The 16677-nt window shown below is 48.5% G+C and overlaps 1 protein-coding gene across 6 annotated transcripts in view; it reads left to right on the top strand.

The window, feature by feature from the left end:
* The first annotated feature begins 484 nt into the window (after window positions 1-484).
* The window catches only part of GOLM2 (golgi membrane protein 2), a 79994-nt gene continuing 63801 nt past the window's right edge, over window positions 485-16677 (top strand). For 5 of the 6 annotated variants that reach the window (XM_069766468.1, XM_069766464.1, XM_069766465.1 and 2 more), the window contains exon 1: window positions 486-915. In XM_069766468.1, the coding sequence (XP_069622569.1) occupies window positions 589-915 (327 nt within the window). In that variant the 5' untranslated portion in view covers window positions 486-588. Of the gene's footprint in view, window positions 916-16677 lie in introns of all 6 variants that reach the window. The other variant, XM_069766467.1, reaches the window with a different exon arrangement.

Here is a 16677-nt window from a genome sequence, read left to right as displayed (position 1 = left end):
ACGAGGTCCCCTGACTTTCCCCGATAACAGAGAAGGGGGGTGGGGACATCAGACAGGTAGATTTTTTATTTTCCTGATAAAATTGATAATTGTTATAAACCAGAAATGTTCCACCATGAAGGTGAGCCCTCTGTGTGCCCAGCGCTGACTGCACGATGCTGTCGCCACTGTGGTAACTTGGACAGCAGTGACAGGAGAGCTCACAACACTCCGGAGCATTGACAATACAGTCAGAAAAACTTTACTGAGCTGTCACATCCCCATGGTAACCGGATGTGTGAACCACGCCTCCCGGAGACAGGCAACGCGGCCATGACAACGAATGCGGAACTGAGTTGCGCATGCGTACACCGATGACTCTTTTTTTTCTCAATACTTATCTCTTCCATTTCAGTTCAACCCTACAGTGTGGGCGGGGTCACCGCATCTCGTCACCCAATCACCGCTCTCCGGTCTCCGGACGGCCTTCTTCCTATTGGAGCATGGTCTCGGGTCATGCATTAGCTGTCACAGCGCAGCAGGTTTGGCAGCGGCGGAGAAGAGAGAAAGACGGTGTGAAGCGGACAGGGCTAGGCCGAGGGGGCGACCATGGTGGGATTCGGAGCCCCGCGGCGCACGGGGCGGCTGCCTCCCTTCGTGTTGGTGGCGTTGTTAGTGGTGATCGCCCTCCTGGCCTTCAACTACTGGAGCGTGTCCGGCCGGCAGGCGGCCCTGCAGGAGGACATCGCGGCTCTGCAGGAGCAGGTCCAGCGCACGGAGGTGGCCCGCAGCCGGCTGGAGAAGCGGCACTCCGAGCTGATGGTGCAGGCGGAGAGCAACCGGCGGCAGCTGGAGCAGCGGCTGGGCGAGTACCAGAACGTGGGCGACCGACTGCAGGCCCGGGACGTGGAGGCTCAGCGCTGCGAGGCGGACAGGGTGAGTGTGGGGGCAGCAGCCGGGGATGTGGGGGCAGCAGCAGCCGGGGGATGTGGGGGCAGCAGCAGCCGGGGGGGGGGGGATGTGGGGGGCAGCAGCAGCCGGGGGATGTGGGGGCAGCAGCAGCCGGGGGGGGGGGGATGTGGGGGGCAGCAGCAGCCGGGGGATGTGGGGGGCAGCAGCAGCCGGGGGGGGATGTGGGGGCAGCAGCAGCCGGGGGGGGGGATGTGGGGGGGCAGCAGCCGGGGGATGTGGGGGGCAGCAGCAGCCGGGGGATGTGGGGGGGCAGCAGCAGCCGGGGGGGGGGATGTGGGGGGGCAGCAGCCGGGGGATGTGGGGGCAGCAGCAGCCGGGGGGGGGGGATGTGGGGGGCAGCAGCAGCCGGGGGATGTGGGGGGCAGCAGCAGCCGGGGGGGGATGTGGGGGCAGCAGCAGCCGGGGGGGGGGATGTGGGGGGGCAGCAGCCGGGGGATGTGGGGGGCAGCAGCAGCCGGGGGATGTGGGGGGGCAGCAGCAGCCGGGGGGGGGGATGTGGGGGGGCAGCAGCCGGGGGATGTGGGGGCAGCAGCAGCCGGGGGATGTGGGGGCAGCAGCAGCCGGGGGGGGGGGATGTGGGGGGCAGCAGCAGCCGGGGGGGGATGTGGGGGCAGCAGCAGCCGGGGGGGGATGTGGGGGCAGCAGCAGCCGGGGGGGGGATGTGGGGGGGCAGCAGCCGGGGGGGGATGTGGGGGGGCAGCAGCCGAGGGGGGATGTGGGGGGGCAGCAGCAGCTGGGCAGTCTGAGGGATGTGGGAGGCAGTGCTTCGTTTCTGATTTGTAACTTTTTATTTTTTTTGTAATTAGTACCATTTTTAGGGCTTATTCACATGTCAGTATTTTATATCAGTGTTATATGCCAGAAGTGGATCTTACGGAGAAACACTCCGGGTCACACTTGCGAGTGCGATGTGAGAGACTCGCAATACCCGGCACTGCCGCCGGCACTCATGTATTTCTATGCAGCTGAGCGCTGCGGTCCCGAGTGCTGGCGGCAGTGCCGGGTATTGATGCGCGAGTCTCTCCCATTGCGCACACAAGTGTGACCCCGGCCTAATAGACAGTCTGACACCGCTCCCGGGTTGCGGAGATTCTCCTGGTTTTGGTGTAGAAATACTGATGAGTAAAGCCTCGGTATGATCTCTGTTTTGATCGCTTTCTATGTTGTTTTTCTATGGTGGGTTGGCAATTCAAAAGTAACAATTCTTGCATTTCACTGCTTTGTGTTTTTCTTTTCTTTCACTTTATAGGGATTATGACAAGGGTCTATTAATTTAATTTTATTTTTAATCGAGGGAAGGGCGTCATTGAAACATTTAATGTTTTTTTTGTAATGTGCTTTTGGCATTCCATGATCGCGTTGGGGCCAGTGGGAGACAATCCATCGGCAGCGGAGACTTTTTTTTAAATGCCGGTGATTAATTGTGGCATAGAAATGGTTAAATGGCAGCAATTGGAGCCAGGTCCAGTTGATGTTCTGGGTAAAATTGCTATTACATCCTATGTCAGGAAGGGGTTAAAGGCATGATTAGGGGCCAGTAGATCGGTGTGCTTCCTGATCAGTACGCTGTAACTGCTGGCGCTAATCAGAGATGCCCATCGTTCTTCTTGTACCTGTGACAGTGTGGGTGAACCGTTATTCTTTTGCTGGCTTTCTCTGCATGGAGTCTGTTGTGCTGTTCTTTAGCATTTCGAAAATTTACATATGATGAATTAGGATAAAAGATCTGGTTATCCAAACCACAATGCCAAGCATATAAAAAAAAAAAATAATAATCATTTACATAGCGCCAACATCCGCAGCGCTTTACAGTTTAACAGTTTCAAACACAACAGTCATAAGTAACAACGTTAACAATACAATAATTAAAGCAACACAAGACGACCCTGCTCGTGAGAGCTTACAATCTACAATGAGGTGGGGGAGATACAAAGCACAGGTGTGTATTTACAATGATGTATTTACAATCATGGTCCAGCCATCTTCAGGGGGTGGGAGATAGATGGAAGTAGTGAATGGGCTACACACACACACACACACACACACACACACACACACACACACACACACACACACACACACACACACACACACACACACCTAAAATGACTTTGATTAGGGAACATGATAGGCCGCTCTGAACAAATGTGTTTTGAGCGAGTGCCTACAACTATGCAAGTTGTGGATGGTCCTAATATCTTGGGGTAGAGCATTTCAGAGGATTGGCGCAGCGCGGGAGAAGTCTTTGAGTCGGGAGTGGGAGGTACGGATTAGTGCAGAGGTTAGTCGAAAGTCATTTGCAGAGGTCGGTTAGGCCGATAGACAGAAATGAGGGAGGAGATGTAAGGGGGTGCCGCACTGTGGAGAGCTTTGTGGGTGAGAACAAGTACTTTGAATTGGATTCTATAATGAATGAGCAGCCAATGTAATGACTGGCGAAGAGCGGACGCGTCCGAGTAACAATTAGCCAGATGGACGACCCTGGCTGCTGCATTAAGGATAGACTGGAGAGGGGGAAGTCGAGTAAGGGGGAGGGCAATTAGTAGAGCATTACAGTAGTCCAGGCAGGAGTGGATCAGGGCAACAGTGAGGGTTTTTGTTTCCATGGTGAGAAAAGGACGCATTCTCGAGATGTTCTTTAGGTGTAAGCGGCACGAGCGGGCAAGAGATTGTATGTGGGATGTGCTCACCTATCCAGAGGGCAGGTTATAACTTTGACGTGTGGGTGTCCAGCCACTGAAATCTGCACTGATGGACGGATTGGGGAACTTTTTACCCTGACTGATAATGTTTATCACCGTTACGACATGACGCAGCAGGTTGGATGGCCGCTCCATTCATTCTCTATGGGGCTCCCAGAAAAAGCTGAGCGACCCCATAGAGAATGAATGGCCGCACATGAGCACTGCTGCTCCATTCTAGTAGGGTAAAAGGGGACAGATCTGCCGATCAGTGCAGGTCCCAGCAGTCGGACCCCCACCAGTTCACAAGTTGTTGCCTATGCTGGGATAGGTGATCATTTTGTTTTAACTGGACACCCACGTTTGCACTGGGATCTTACCGGACCACTTACACTGAATACACAATGAACAGAGACTTGTTAGTTTTTTTTCTTCCTTGTGACGGGTGACTTTCGCATAGTTGTGTTACTTGTTTTCCTTGTTCTATATGTAGGCCGCCGTTATTTCCTGTGTATTAGGAGCCTTGTTCTATATGTAGGCCGCCGTTATTTCCTGTGTATTAGGAGCCTTGTTCTATATGTAGGCCGCCGTTATTTCCTGTGTATTAGGAGCCTTGTTCTATATGTAGGCCGCCGTTATTTCCTGTGTATTAGGAGCCTTGTTCTATATGTAGGCCGCCGTTATTTCCTGTGTATTAGGAGCCTTGTTCTATATGTAGGCCGCCGTTATTTCCTGTGTATTAGGAGCCTTGTTCTATATGTAGGCCGCCGTTATTTCCTGTGTATTAGGAGCCTTGTTCTATATGTAATTGAATCAGCTCTCACCTCTGCTGAACAGGCCTACTTTACATCCCTTGTATCTTCCTTATCCCTAACCCCAAACAGTTGTTTAACACTTTTAACTCCCTCCTCCGCCCACCATTGCCCCTCCGAGTTCCCTAATCGTTGCCGAGGACTTTGCCACGCACTTCAAAAATAAGATCGACCAAACAAGGCAAATTTTTGTTGTCAAACCACCACAACCCCTTTGTATACCAGACCAATGCCCAAACCCCATAACTTCCCTCTCCAAAATCATTGAAGGGGAGCTTGCTCATATTCTCTCCAAATCACGCCTCACCACTTGTGCACTTGACCCGATCCCATCCCACCTCCTCCCCAAACCTCATCACCACACTAATCCCATCCCTAACCCATCTCTTCAACCTATCACTAACTTATGCTACCTTCATCTTTGCCTTCAAACATGCCACAATCACACCTATCCTCAAAAAGCCATCCCTTGACCCAAGCGCTATGTCCAGCTATCGCCCCATATCTTTGCTCCCATTTGCATCCAAACTCCTTGAGCAGCACGTCCATGCTGAACTTTCCTCTCACTTTGCATCTAACTCTCTCTTCAACAACCTACAATCTGGCTTCCGTCCCCACCATTCCACTGAGGCTGCCCTGACCAAAATTACTAACTACTTACAGCCAAAGCTAACAGACAATTCTCTGTACTCCTAGACCTGTCCTCTGCCTTTGACACAGTTGACCACTCACCACCTACTACAGATCCTTTCTTCCTTTGGGGTCAAAGACCTCGCCCTATCTTGGATCTCCTCATACCCTACCAACCGCACATTCTTCATCTTGCCCCCTCTCTGTTGGTGTCCCGCAAGGCTCTGTCCTTGGGCCCTTACTCTTCTCAATCTATACCCTTGGCCTGGGACAACTCATAAGGTCCTATGGCTTCCAGTGCCATCTATATGCTGATGATACTCACATCTACCTCTCTGCTCTCCATAGTCCCAGAGTGTCTATCAGCCATATCCTCCTTATTCTCCTCTCGCTTCCTCAAGCTCAATGTGGACAAATCTGAACTAATTATCTTTCCTCCATCTCGCATATCTTCCCTACCTGATCTATCTATCAAAATAAATGAAATCACACTTTCCCCTGTCCCAAAAAAATCCGCTGCCTCGGAGTAACCCTTGACTCTGCCCTGTCCTTCAAACCGCACATCCAAGCTCTCGCCACCTCCTGTCGCCTCCAGCTCAAAAATATTTCCAGAATCCGTCCTTTCCTCAACCCTCACTCTACCAAAATGCTTGTGCATGCCCTAATCATCTCCCGCCTCGACTACTGCAACATCCTCCTCTGTGGTCTACCTTCTAACACTCTCATGCCCCTCCAGTCCATCCTTAACTCTGCTGCCCGACTAATTAATCTCTCTCTTCGCTACACTCCTGCTTCCCCTCTTTGCAAATCCCTTCACTGGCTCCCACTTTCCCAGCGTATCCAGTTTAAACTACTAACACTGACCTACAAAGCCATCCATAACCTTTCTCATCCATATATTTCCATACTAATCTCTCAATATCTTCCCTCACGTAATCTCCAGTCCTCCCAAGACCTTCTCCTCTTCTCCACGCTTATTCGCTCCTCACCCAACAGCATCCAAGACTTCTCCCGAATATCCCCCATCATCTGGAATTCTGTGCCCCAACATATCCGGTTATCCACCACATCTGGATGCTTCAAACGGAACCTGAAAACCCATCTCTTCAAAGAAGCTTACAGCCTGTAATGACCACACGGCCACCTCAACACCATCGGAGCTACTGCAACCCCCGACCTACTGTCTCCTTCCCCATAATCCTGTAGAATGTAAGCCCGCAAGGGCAGGGTCATCTCCCCTCTGTATCAGTCTGTCATTGTTAGTTTTGTTTACTGTAAGTGATATTTGTATTTTGATGTAACCCCTTCTCATGTACATCACCATGGAATTAATGGTGCTATATAGATACATAATATATATATATATATATATATATATATATACTGCCGTTATTTCCTGTGGCCTGAGAGCCTTGTGCACGGTCGTTGGTTCTTTTCCTTCCATTGTAGTGTAATTTTATATTATTCCTGAACAAATAGAAGTAAATGCCAAGAAATACATGAAACAAAAATGTGTCCACGTGAAAGCACACTTAAAGGCAATGACGACTGCCAACAGATTTATGAGCCATAGAGAGCGTCGCAGTCATAGACATTTTATCACGTTGACATCCCATAATGAGCAATGTGCAATAAATCACCGATTAGTAAGATCAGAGAGCGTTCTGTAGTGATCAGCCATAAGGAGATGATTGCTCCGATCCTGTGATTACTGGCGGTGGCGGCGTCAGGCCCCAGTGTTCTGTTATTTCATGTGTTATTGGGTGAGACATTTTTAGGTGAAACCCCCTTTAGTAGCAGCAGGCCTCTATAAACAAATGTGATATTTTACAGTACAAACTGTATACAATAATAAAGGGATTTTCCAGCCTTAAGCATTTATTATCTACCCCCTACATAGGTGAAACGTTGGACTAGGACTTCACCAATTCCTAGAAATGGGGGTGATTGTGGGAGTCTGGTTCACGGCAGCCACACAACTGTGGCAGAATATTTAAAGGGAACCTGTCACCCCGTTTTTTCAGATTGAGATAAAAATACTGTTAAATAGGGCCTGCGCTGTGCGTTACAATAGTGTATGTAGTGTACCCTGATTCCCCACCTATGCTGCGCAATACATTACCAAAGTCGCCGTTTTCGCCTGTCAATCAGGCTGGTCAGGTCGGGTGGGCGTGGTGACATCGCTGTTTCTTCCCCAGCTTTCCGTTAGTGGCGTAGTGGTGTGCACATGTCCAAGTGCCGAATCCACTGCGCGCAGGTGAAGAAAAAGCGTGCGATCTGCGCTATTACCCTTGTCATCGGTGGGGGCGGCCATCTTCCTGAGGCCGCGTGTGCGCAGATGGAGTGCTCTGCTGCACGGGGCTTCAGGAAAATGGCCGCGGGATGCCGCGCGTGCGCAGATGGAGATCGCGGCGGCCATTTTCCCGAAGCCGAGATGCAACTCGCCTCCATCAGATCCTCCTTTATAGATGACGTCACATCTGACCTAATTCTTTCAAGGCTAGAGAACAACCTCTCTACACTAACTAACTTGGGTTGATGGTAAAGCGGTAACCACATGGGCGACATCTCTAACCATTTCAGGGTATAAAGGAATTGCCTCGTGCACAGTCAGTGTTGATGAACGATTGAACTCTTCTACTTCTTTGAGAGCAAGTAAAAAATGTTGCTGAAATATGGCCAATCTGTTTTCTATGGGAGTGGAATCTTTATCCCTGCAGCAACGCTTTGCCTGCTCCATTTCGTCCAAATACTTGTCAAAAATCAAACTCCCCATCTGATGGGGATGAAGGAACGGCAGCAGCACCTGAGTGCTCTTGGCCATCCTGTAGCCCACTCATGCTAACTGCTACCTCAGAGCTTCTTTTCCTTTAGTAAGCTGTTGATCATCCAGCAATGTATGATGACTCGGGTCCACATAAACAGCTGCCATAAGAATTTTATTTTCTAATTGCAGTGTCTCCGTTTCATTGAAGCAGCAATGCCATCTGTGATTAAACCTCCTTTTTGGGACAGGCAAAACAACAAGTTCTTCCACTCTTTTATAAAAATGCCAGGAGGTAAATCCTCAGCTTGTAACTTTTTAGTCACTGTAAGGTTGTGTGCACACATTGCGGATTTTTCGCGTTTTTTTCGCTATAAAAACGCATACATATGCATCCCATCATTTAGAATGCACTCCACAATTTTTGTGCACATGATGCGTTTTTTCCCACCGGAAAAAAAAAAAAAAAAACGCATCGCGGTAAACCCAGCATGTTCATTAATTTTGCGGATTTCCCACTATTTTATTGCATTAGGAAATCTCTGCAAAAAACGCGAGAAAAACGGATGCGGATTTCTTGCAGAAAATGTCCGGTTTTGCTCAGGAAATTTCTGCAAGAAATCCTGACGTGTGCACATTGCTTAAATGGGTGATGAAGAAATTCCTTCAATTCAGCCACCTGTGTCCATTGACCTTCATGTAGTGATCCCTGAGGGTTGGCCATATCTACAAGGAAGGGTTTCAGCTCAAGCAATCAATCATTAAATATGTGCTGACCCACCGAGTGGCTTGATCCACAATTGCCCCTTTTCCAGCACGTCTCTTCAAGATGGAATCAATTTTAGGGGTTCTGGCAGCAATAGCCAGTTTCCTCACTTTGCTAATCAGAGTTCCAGCATGTCCCTCTTGCAGACTATCTCTTATTGCCAGCTGCAGCATGTGCACAGCACAGCGCATGTGATGAATAGGAAAGAGGTGTGAAGCAGCTTCAACAAGATCTAATTGTAAAGAATCATTTTGCTGTTCTTCTGTAGTAATTTCTGTTTGTTTCTCCATTATGGAAACAGGACCGTGGACTACAATCTCCAACATACTGAATGTGAAGTGTTGCTGTTCACCTTCATTATTCTCATTCATCAGTTTAATTGTAATGATCATGTTTGAAGCATTATCAGTTACAATAGCAAGAACCTGTGTTTTTTTTTATTTTTTTTTTATAAAGTTCATAATCTTGCAGAACTTTTTCCACTAAGGAGTGGAGAAACAGGCTGCTGTGAAGAGCTTTAGTATATTTTACTGCCAGTGTCTTAGTAACAATTTTTTTGTTGTCGCAAAATAGTTCACTCTGTGATGTGTGCAGGCATCCATTTTAAGAAATACGAAGCATCTCTTGAGTCTTTTTAAGATCTTCCCTTTGGTTAAGGGCTTCTTCAATCACTAATTTTCTAATACTTTCTCTTTCCAGAGAAACACCAAGTTTGTGGACCATTTCTCCATTAAGAGTGTAAAAGCTGGTCGTGCAAATAAGGATAATGGGACAATGATAATGGGACACAGTCCTTCACAACAAGCTTGATGAGCTGTCTTTTAAACACATCTTCTGTCATTGTTACAGTAACTTTGTCACTTACAAAATATATTGTAATTGACGTTTGAGACGCTCTTTCCTCCTCCTTTGCCTAGCGGGAAGTGCTGGTCTCTGGTTTCTTGGTGCTGCTGTGATCTTTTTCAGTCACAGCTTTGTAAACTTCTGGGTGACAGCGTTGTAAATGTCTTTTTAGATTGGAAGCTCTTGAAGGAGCATTTTTACCACTGCCTGAGTATGCACTGGTTTTGGCATCACAGCATTTTTTTTCATTGGGGTCACTTATACACTGACACACAAAATGTTTATTATCTTGAGTCACTGTGAAATACTCAAATACAGCTGACTTCATAAGATGCTTCTTAGACCTTTTGTAATTATGTATCTCAAAATAATTTTGTCCTGTAAAAAAAAAAAAAAAAAAAAAAGATTCCGTCCTGTGAGTTATCACATTGAAGAATCCTACCGATGGCTCACCCCAAAATGTCTGAAGTTGGTCTCCTTAGTAGATGGCTCCCGACCTAACGATCGTTCAGCTGACCGCTATATCTCCCGAGTCCCCCAGACATGGGAAGGCTTGGCTCGGCCGATCGCTCCAGTGTTCTCTATGAGAAAGCTGCTTATTTCATGAAGAAAAAAAAGCATCAGCCATTGAAATTCAACAATTCTGATTCGGCATAAATTGCAGCATGCTTAGAGTTGCTGTGCAAATCAGATCGCACTCACCCATCCGAGTGCAGTCTGACTTCTGTGGACTCACAGAATGGAGAAATCTTGTTCTGCATCTACCTGTGATACAATTTTCTCCCTGAGAATCAGATCACACTAAGCTGATCCTCCGATCACACTGACGGACGGCCGCTTTTGTGACCCCGGCCTAAGGGCAGAATCGGGAGAACCCCATATATTGTTAGGTAATCAGCCAAAATCAGAGGATTCAGCCAACGTTTATCTAAATTCGGGTTCCACCAAAATCAGCAAATTCAGCCAACAACTATCTGATGTATTTTTGGGCCTCTTGATTCTCCCCTGCCATCTAAAAAGAATAGGGCATTTTGGGGCCCATTGCATATTTTCGTTATTCTATCCAGGGAGAGAAGCCCAGAGGTGTCTCTGACATTGTATTTTTTTTTTCCCCCTCCTAAAATGATCACAATCGCATTGATCATATATGCTCATAGGGAGGGTGGGATTGATGGTTGTCGGCCAGTTGAGGTTTCCGGTGATGGCTGGCTGATCTTTGTGGCCAGATTGCCAGAGTAATAGTAAATCTGTTTTGATTTATTACCAGAGCAGTAATAAATCAATAATAATAATAATAATAATCTTTATTTTTATATGTGCTAACATATTCTGCAGAGCTTTACAGTTTTGCACACATCATCATCACTGTCCCCGATGGGGCTCACAATCTATTGGTGCCAGTCAATAATAATAATAATAATAATAATAATCTTTATTTTTATATAGTGCTAACATATTCTGCAGAGCTTTACAGTTTTGCACACATCATCATCACTGTCCCCGATGGGGCTCACAATCTAAATTCCCTATCAGTATGTCTTTGGAATGTGGGAGGAAACTGGAGAACCCGGAGGAAACCCACGCAAACATGGAGAGAACATACAAACTCCTTACAGATGTTGTCCTTGGTGGGGTTTGAACCCAGGACTCCAGCGCTGCAAGGCTGCTGTGCTAACCACTGCGCCACCGTGCCGCCCACAAAAGATATTTAGTGTAGATGTTAGCATATATGCGGATCAGGCTGAAAGTGCACTGGGGGAGTGTCACTGCACTCAGACTGCTTCTCCCAAGTGCACTGACACGCCTCCAGAGCACTTCCTGATTTGCATATAGTGTCTGCACCAGACTTCTCATGACGGTTTCTCGGCCCCATAGACTTATATGGATAATCTCTGATCCTAACCGTACATATCTGATTTTATTTACAGACACACGGCCTGTCACATGTGAGCTGCCTCATAGACTACGATGGCTGCGTGTTCTGTCTGTGGAAACCCTGGGTAGCATACGTGCATGAGAAAGCGTCATCTGAATGAGGCCTAGCGTGCAGGGTCACCTTTTGTAACTTATATACATTATTACAGAGTGGCTCAACTCTATTTCCATTGTTCTCGCCCCAGAGCTGGATTCACAATTCTGTAACGGGGGAAGTTGCAGTAAATGTGATTTATTGTATAATTCCCTATCCTAGTCATGGTTGTGCACCTCTGTGATCCTCACGTGACGGATGAGCGATTTTCCATTTTGAGAATCCACCGCATATTACAGAATATGCTCCGAGATTGTCAGTTTATGCTGCTGATTAGTGATGAGCAAACGTACTAAGGTAAGGTGTTATCTGAGCATGCTCGGGTGGTAACCGAGTGTCTTCCTCATGCTCGAAAAATATGTCCGAGTCCCCCGCGGTTGCATGTCTCATGGCTGTTCTACATATGCAGGGATAGTCTGTTTGTTGTGTATGTGTTGCAGCTGTCAAACAGCCACCGGGCAGAGATCTTGAGAAAAAAGAACTACAGTATAGAACTACAGTATAGAACTACGGTATATTGGAAATCCTCTTCGTATTCCAAGAATAACATTTATTTGCTGAAAGCAGAATTCTCTTAAAGCTGCGGAGCACATATTTCACAGCTGGTCGTATGTTTTCTGGAGAAGTCGCTCAACCCAACACCGTTTTCCAGACTGAAGTACAGCAGAAAGAATTATAATATAGGAGCTCAGCTGTAGCAAAGAGCAGAATTATGAATGCAGCTGTGGGCTGTAACACACGCTGCCACTTGTGATGAGTATAGGGTGAGTAAATCAAAGTACAAAGCAGATTACGTCATTAAAGCAATCTCACCGGTGGATTTATTGCAGAAATAAGTGACCATTATTTTGGCATTAGTCACTTTTAATGATCAGGATCCTGGACACACCTTAGGAATACATAAGAGCCGCCGTAATTGGGACGGAGCCGTACTGGTGTGAGGTCTGTGATATATGGCGAATAGCCAACAACTCTGTGTACATGGAGAAGGCATCAATTCAGGGACCTGGTCAACTCTCCACAGGATGGTTAATGGATGATCACTGAGCCCCCACAATCATTTGGGTCTGATCTCCCGGTTCTCTTCATTGTGGTTGGCAGTGAATGACGTGGAGGTTCTGCCGGACTGCTGCCGCCCATCAGTATCTGTGGGACTGACTGATGGCTGAGTGTTGTATTCTGCTGCCACGTCTGTCCCATAGACAATAACTGGAGGAGCAGGGGTCATGGTCTAGTCAATCCCGACCACCGTAAGGAGGAGCAGGGACTGGACCCTCCTGATCTTTGGGGTCTTGGCCTTTAGACATTTATCTCCTGTCCTGTGTGTAGGCAATGAATGTTGTTCCTGACAAAACCCTTTCCCAAATCCTAAGTTATCTCCTAGCAATTAGATGTATTTATACTTGTATTGCGCCATCATCTTCCTCGGTATCTTCGGCGCGCTCTAATACTATGTCCGAGTCCTGTTTGACAGCCGTAACACATGCAGGGATTGCCTAACAGACAGGAAGTCCCTGCATGAGCTGCGGCTATCAAACAGCGGCGGGGACTCGGACATAGTATTCAGTTACTAGGCGCTATGGAAGGATTTGGCGGTGTCCTACTTTCAGATGATGGATCTGCTACAATTGTCAGGTCTGGAGGAGCGGAAGGTTGTCAGGATTACTTTAACTGTAAATTTCTTGTAATGCCCTACAAGGGTCATTAAGGCTTGTGGCCATACTGACTACTAACACAACCTAATAATAATCCCTACGTTATTCTGTGGTTGTCAGCCATGCGGAATTATATCCGAGTGCTCGAAGATGTATTTGACTATGACTGACGGACACATGTCCATTCTGAGATCCGTACGAAGTTGTTAAAAAAAACACATTATAGATGTAGGTTGGGGATAATTGATGTACAATCCCCCCCTAAGTAAACCAAATAACTAGTGACGTACTCCTCATAATATTAATGAACCAGAAACAGGAAAAAGTGGAAAAGAGGGATTTTTGGTTCTTACCGTAAAATCTTTCTTGGAGCCTTCATTGGGGGACACAGGTAACCATGGGTGTATGCTGCTGTTGCTAGGAGGCTGACACTATGCTAATAAAGGAAAATAACTCCTCCCCGACAGTACACACCCTCCGACAGGCACGAGGCAACTCAGTTGGTGCAAAAGCAGTAGTAGGAACAAGTATAAACAACTCAACCTATGTACCAACCCACAACAACGGCACAGTACGGTACAACATAAACCTGCGAGGCCGTAGCTTGGTGACGAACTGCCCAAGAAGCTCCCACAACCCGGGTAGAGTGAGCCCTCACCCCTGGGGGAGGCTGTCTATCTTGAACACGGTATGCCTCCAGGACCGCCGAACGGATCCACCAAGCAATTGTGGACTTAGAGTCGGGGAGCCCCTTCTGACAACCTTCCGAGACGACAGAGAGTCGGACTGACGAAGAGAAGCAGTTCTGGCAAGGTAGACTCTGATAGCCCTGACCACATCCAAGTTGTGGAGAGATTTCTCCAAAGGATGAACTGGGGAAAGGCACAAAGAAGGAAGGACGATGTCTTCATTGATGTGAAAAGCCGAAACCACCTTTGGCAGAAAAGAAGGGACAGGCCGAAGGACAACTTTGTCCTGATGAAGGACCAGAAAGGGAGGACAACGCTGCCAACTCGGAAACTCTCCTGATCGAGGTGATGGCGATCATAAAAGCTACTTTCCAGGAAAGAAGCGAAAAAGAGATGTCCCGAATCGGTTCAAAAGGTGTACACTGGAGGACGCCGAGCACAAGGTTGAGGTCCCAAGGAGCGACCGGTAGATGGTAAGGAGGTGCAACATGAGCAACCCCCTGAAGGAAGGTCTCTTTGAAAGAAAATTGACAAGGCAGAAGCCTGACCCTTTAACATGCTCAAGGGAGAGGTTCGAATCTAGACCCGACTGAAGAAATCTGAGAAGCGGAGGAAGGGAAAAAACCATAGGGGATAGACCGTTGACGTCACACCATCGCAAAAAGGCCTTCCAACATCTATGGTAGATACGGGAAGATGCCGGTTTCCTAACTCTTATCATGGTTTGTATGACACGTTGAGAAAAACCTGCATCCTTCAGGATCGCAGCCTCAACAGCCATACCATTAAATTCAGAGACAGAGAACTCGGGTGGAAGAGGGGATGCTGCGATAGAAAATCCGGACGGTCTGGGAGCCTCCAAGGTACGTCCGATAACATGTTCACTAGCTCCGCATACCAGGCCCTGCGGGGCCAATCTGGAGCTATTAAGAGAACGGGAACCCCCTCTGACTTAATCTTCTTTACGACCCTTGGAAGCAAGTAAAGAGGCAGGAACAGGTAAGGCATCTGAAACTGGGCCCACGAGAGCGTCGCAGCCGGTGGCCCTCGGATCCCGGGATCTGGATACGTACTGGGGAACCTTGTGGTTTGCTCGGGAGGCCATTAGGTCGACGTCCGGCACGCCCCACCTTTGGCAAATCTGGTCGAACACAGCGGGGAGAAGAGCCCACTAACCTGACGTGAGCCCCTAACTGCTGAGAGAGTCTGCTTCCCAATTGTCCACTCCTGGGATGTGGACAGCTGATATGGAGGGAACCTGGTTTTTCGCCCACTGCAGAATTTTTGCCACCTCCGTCATGACTTGCTAGCTGCGAGTCCCTCCCTGATGGTTTATGTAAGCCACAGCTGTGGCGTTGTCCGACTGAATGCGGACCGGTTTTCCCGAGAGGAGGGGCTGCCAGCGGAGGAGGGCTACAAAAATACCCCTGATTTCCAAGAGATTGATTGCGAGGCGTGCAGTCCAGTGCCCATGGGCTGTGAGGTGGAGAAAGACTGCACCCCACCCCTGGAGACTGGCATTGGTGGTGATGACCTGCCAGAGGAGGGGGAGAAATTATCTCCCGCGCAGAATGGAAGTGGATAGCGTCCACCAAGTGAGAGACTGTCACATCGAGAGGGAGGCGAAGTGGGTGGTCTAAGGAGAGTGGATTCCTGTCCCAAACTGACAGAAGGGCTAGCTGGAGAGGGCAAGAGTGGAACTGAGCATAAGGGACCGCTTCCATGGAAGCGACCATCTTGCCCAGAACCCTCATGCCGAGCCGTAGAGGGGTAGGACGCTTTAGGGCTTTGATGCCCTTCCGAAGGGAGAGGAATTTCTCCCTTGGAAGGAAGACCTGAGCCTGAATGATGTCGAATTCCATGCCCAGGAATTCTAGACACGGGGTCGGAATCAAGGTGGACTTTTGTTCGTTGATTATCCAACCGAGGCGGGTTAACGTGTCCAGAGTGATCTGGAGACTACGACCGCAGTCGCGGCGAGACGGACCCTTTACGAGGAGATCGTCGAAATAGGGGATTACGAGAATACCCTTCGACCGAAGGATGGCCATGACCGCCGCCATTACCTTCGTAAAGACTGGGGGCAGACGCCAAGCCAAAAGGAAGAGCCGTGAATTGGAAATGTTGGTCCTGGAATCGCGAAACGAAGGAACCTCTGATGCTGAACACAAATCGGAATGTGCAGATATGCATCTCTAATTCTCCCGGTTCCATGGAGGCGATCACCGAGCGCAAGGATTCCATCTTGAAGTGCCGAATCCGGAGGTGGCGGTTCAACCGTTTGAGGTCCAAAATCGGGCGAAAAAAGCCATCTTTTTTCGTAACTACAAATAGATTTGAGTAAAAACCGGAAAACCGCTGGTTGGAAGGTACTGGGCCGATTACCCCTGAGACGAGAAGGGAATCGACAGCCTGAAAAAGCCCTGGGACATGGGAGGGCTGTTTGGGTGGGTGGGAGAGGAAAAACAGTCTTCCTGGGGGCGACGAAAATTCTATTTTGTAACCTGATGTGACAGTCTCCCTGACCCAGACGTCGTCGACCACCGATAACCAAGGCTCTGTGAACAGAAGCCTGCCTCCCGCCCTGGAAAGATTTCCAGGTGGGGGTTACCCGTCATTTGGAAGAAAATCTGTGGTCGCGAGAACCGGAAGATTTGGAAGAGTGGCCTTTAACTCTCCAGTGAGGGATAGGCCTGAAAGAAGACTTCCTTTGGTCCCTTTGAGTGGAAGACCGGTCATTCTGAGAGGCACTGCCTGAGGAGGCATAGGGGCGAAAGGAATGGGGTCCCTTTCTATTGAAGGGATGCCTAGGCTTAGATTGTGGAAGAGAAGTTCTCTTACCGCCCGTGGCGTCTGA

Source organism: Ranitomeya imitator, chromosome 4, assembly GCF_032444005.1.
Source record: "Ranitomeya imitator isolate aRanImi1 chromosome 4, aRanImi1.pri, whole genome shotgun sequence".
Taxonomy (NCBI): Eukaryota; Metazoa; Chordata; class Amphibia; order Anura; family Dendrobatidae; genus Ranitomeya; species Ranitomeya imitator.
The sequence above is the reverse complement of the archived record's forward strand: the minus strand, read 5'-3'. Positions and strand labels throughout refer to the sequence as shown.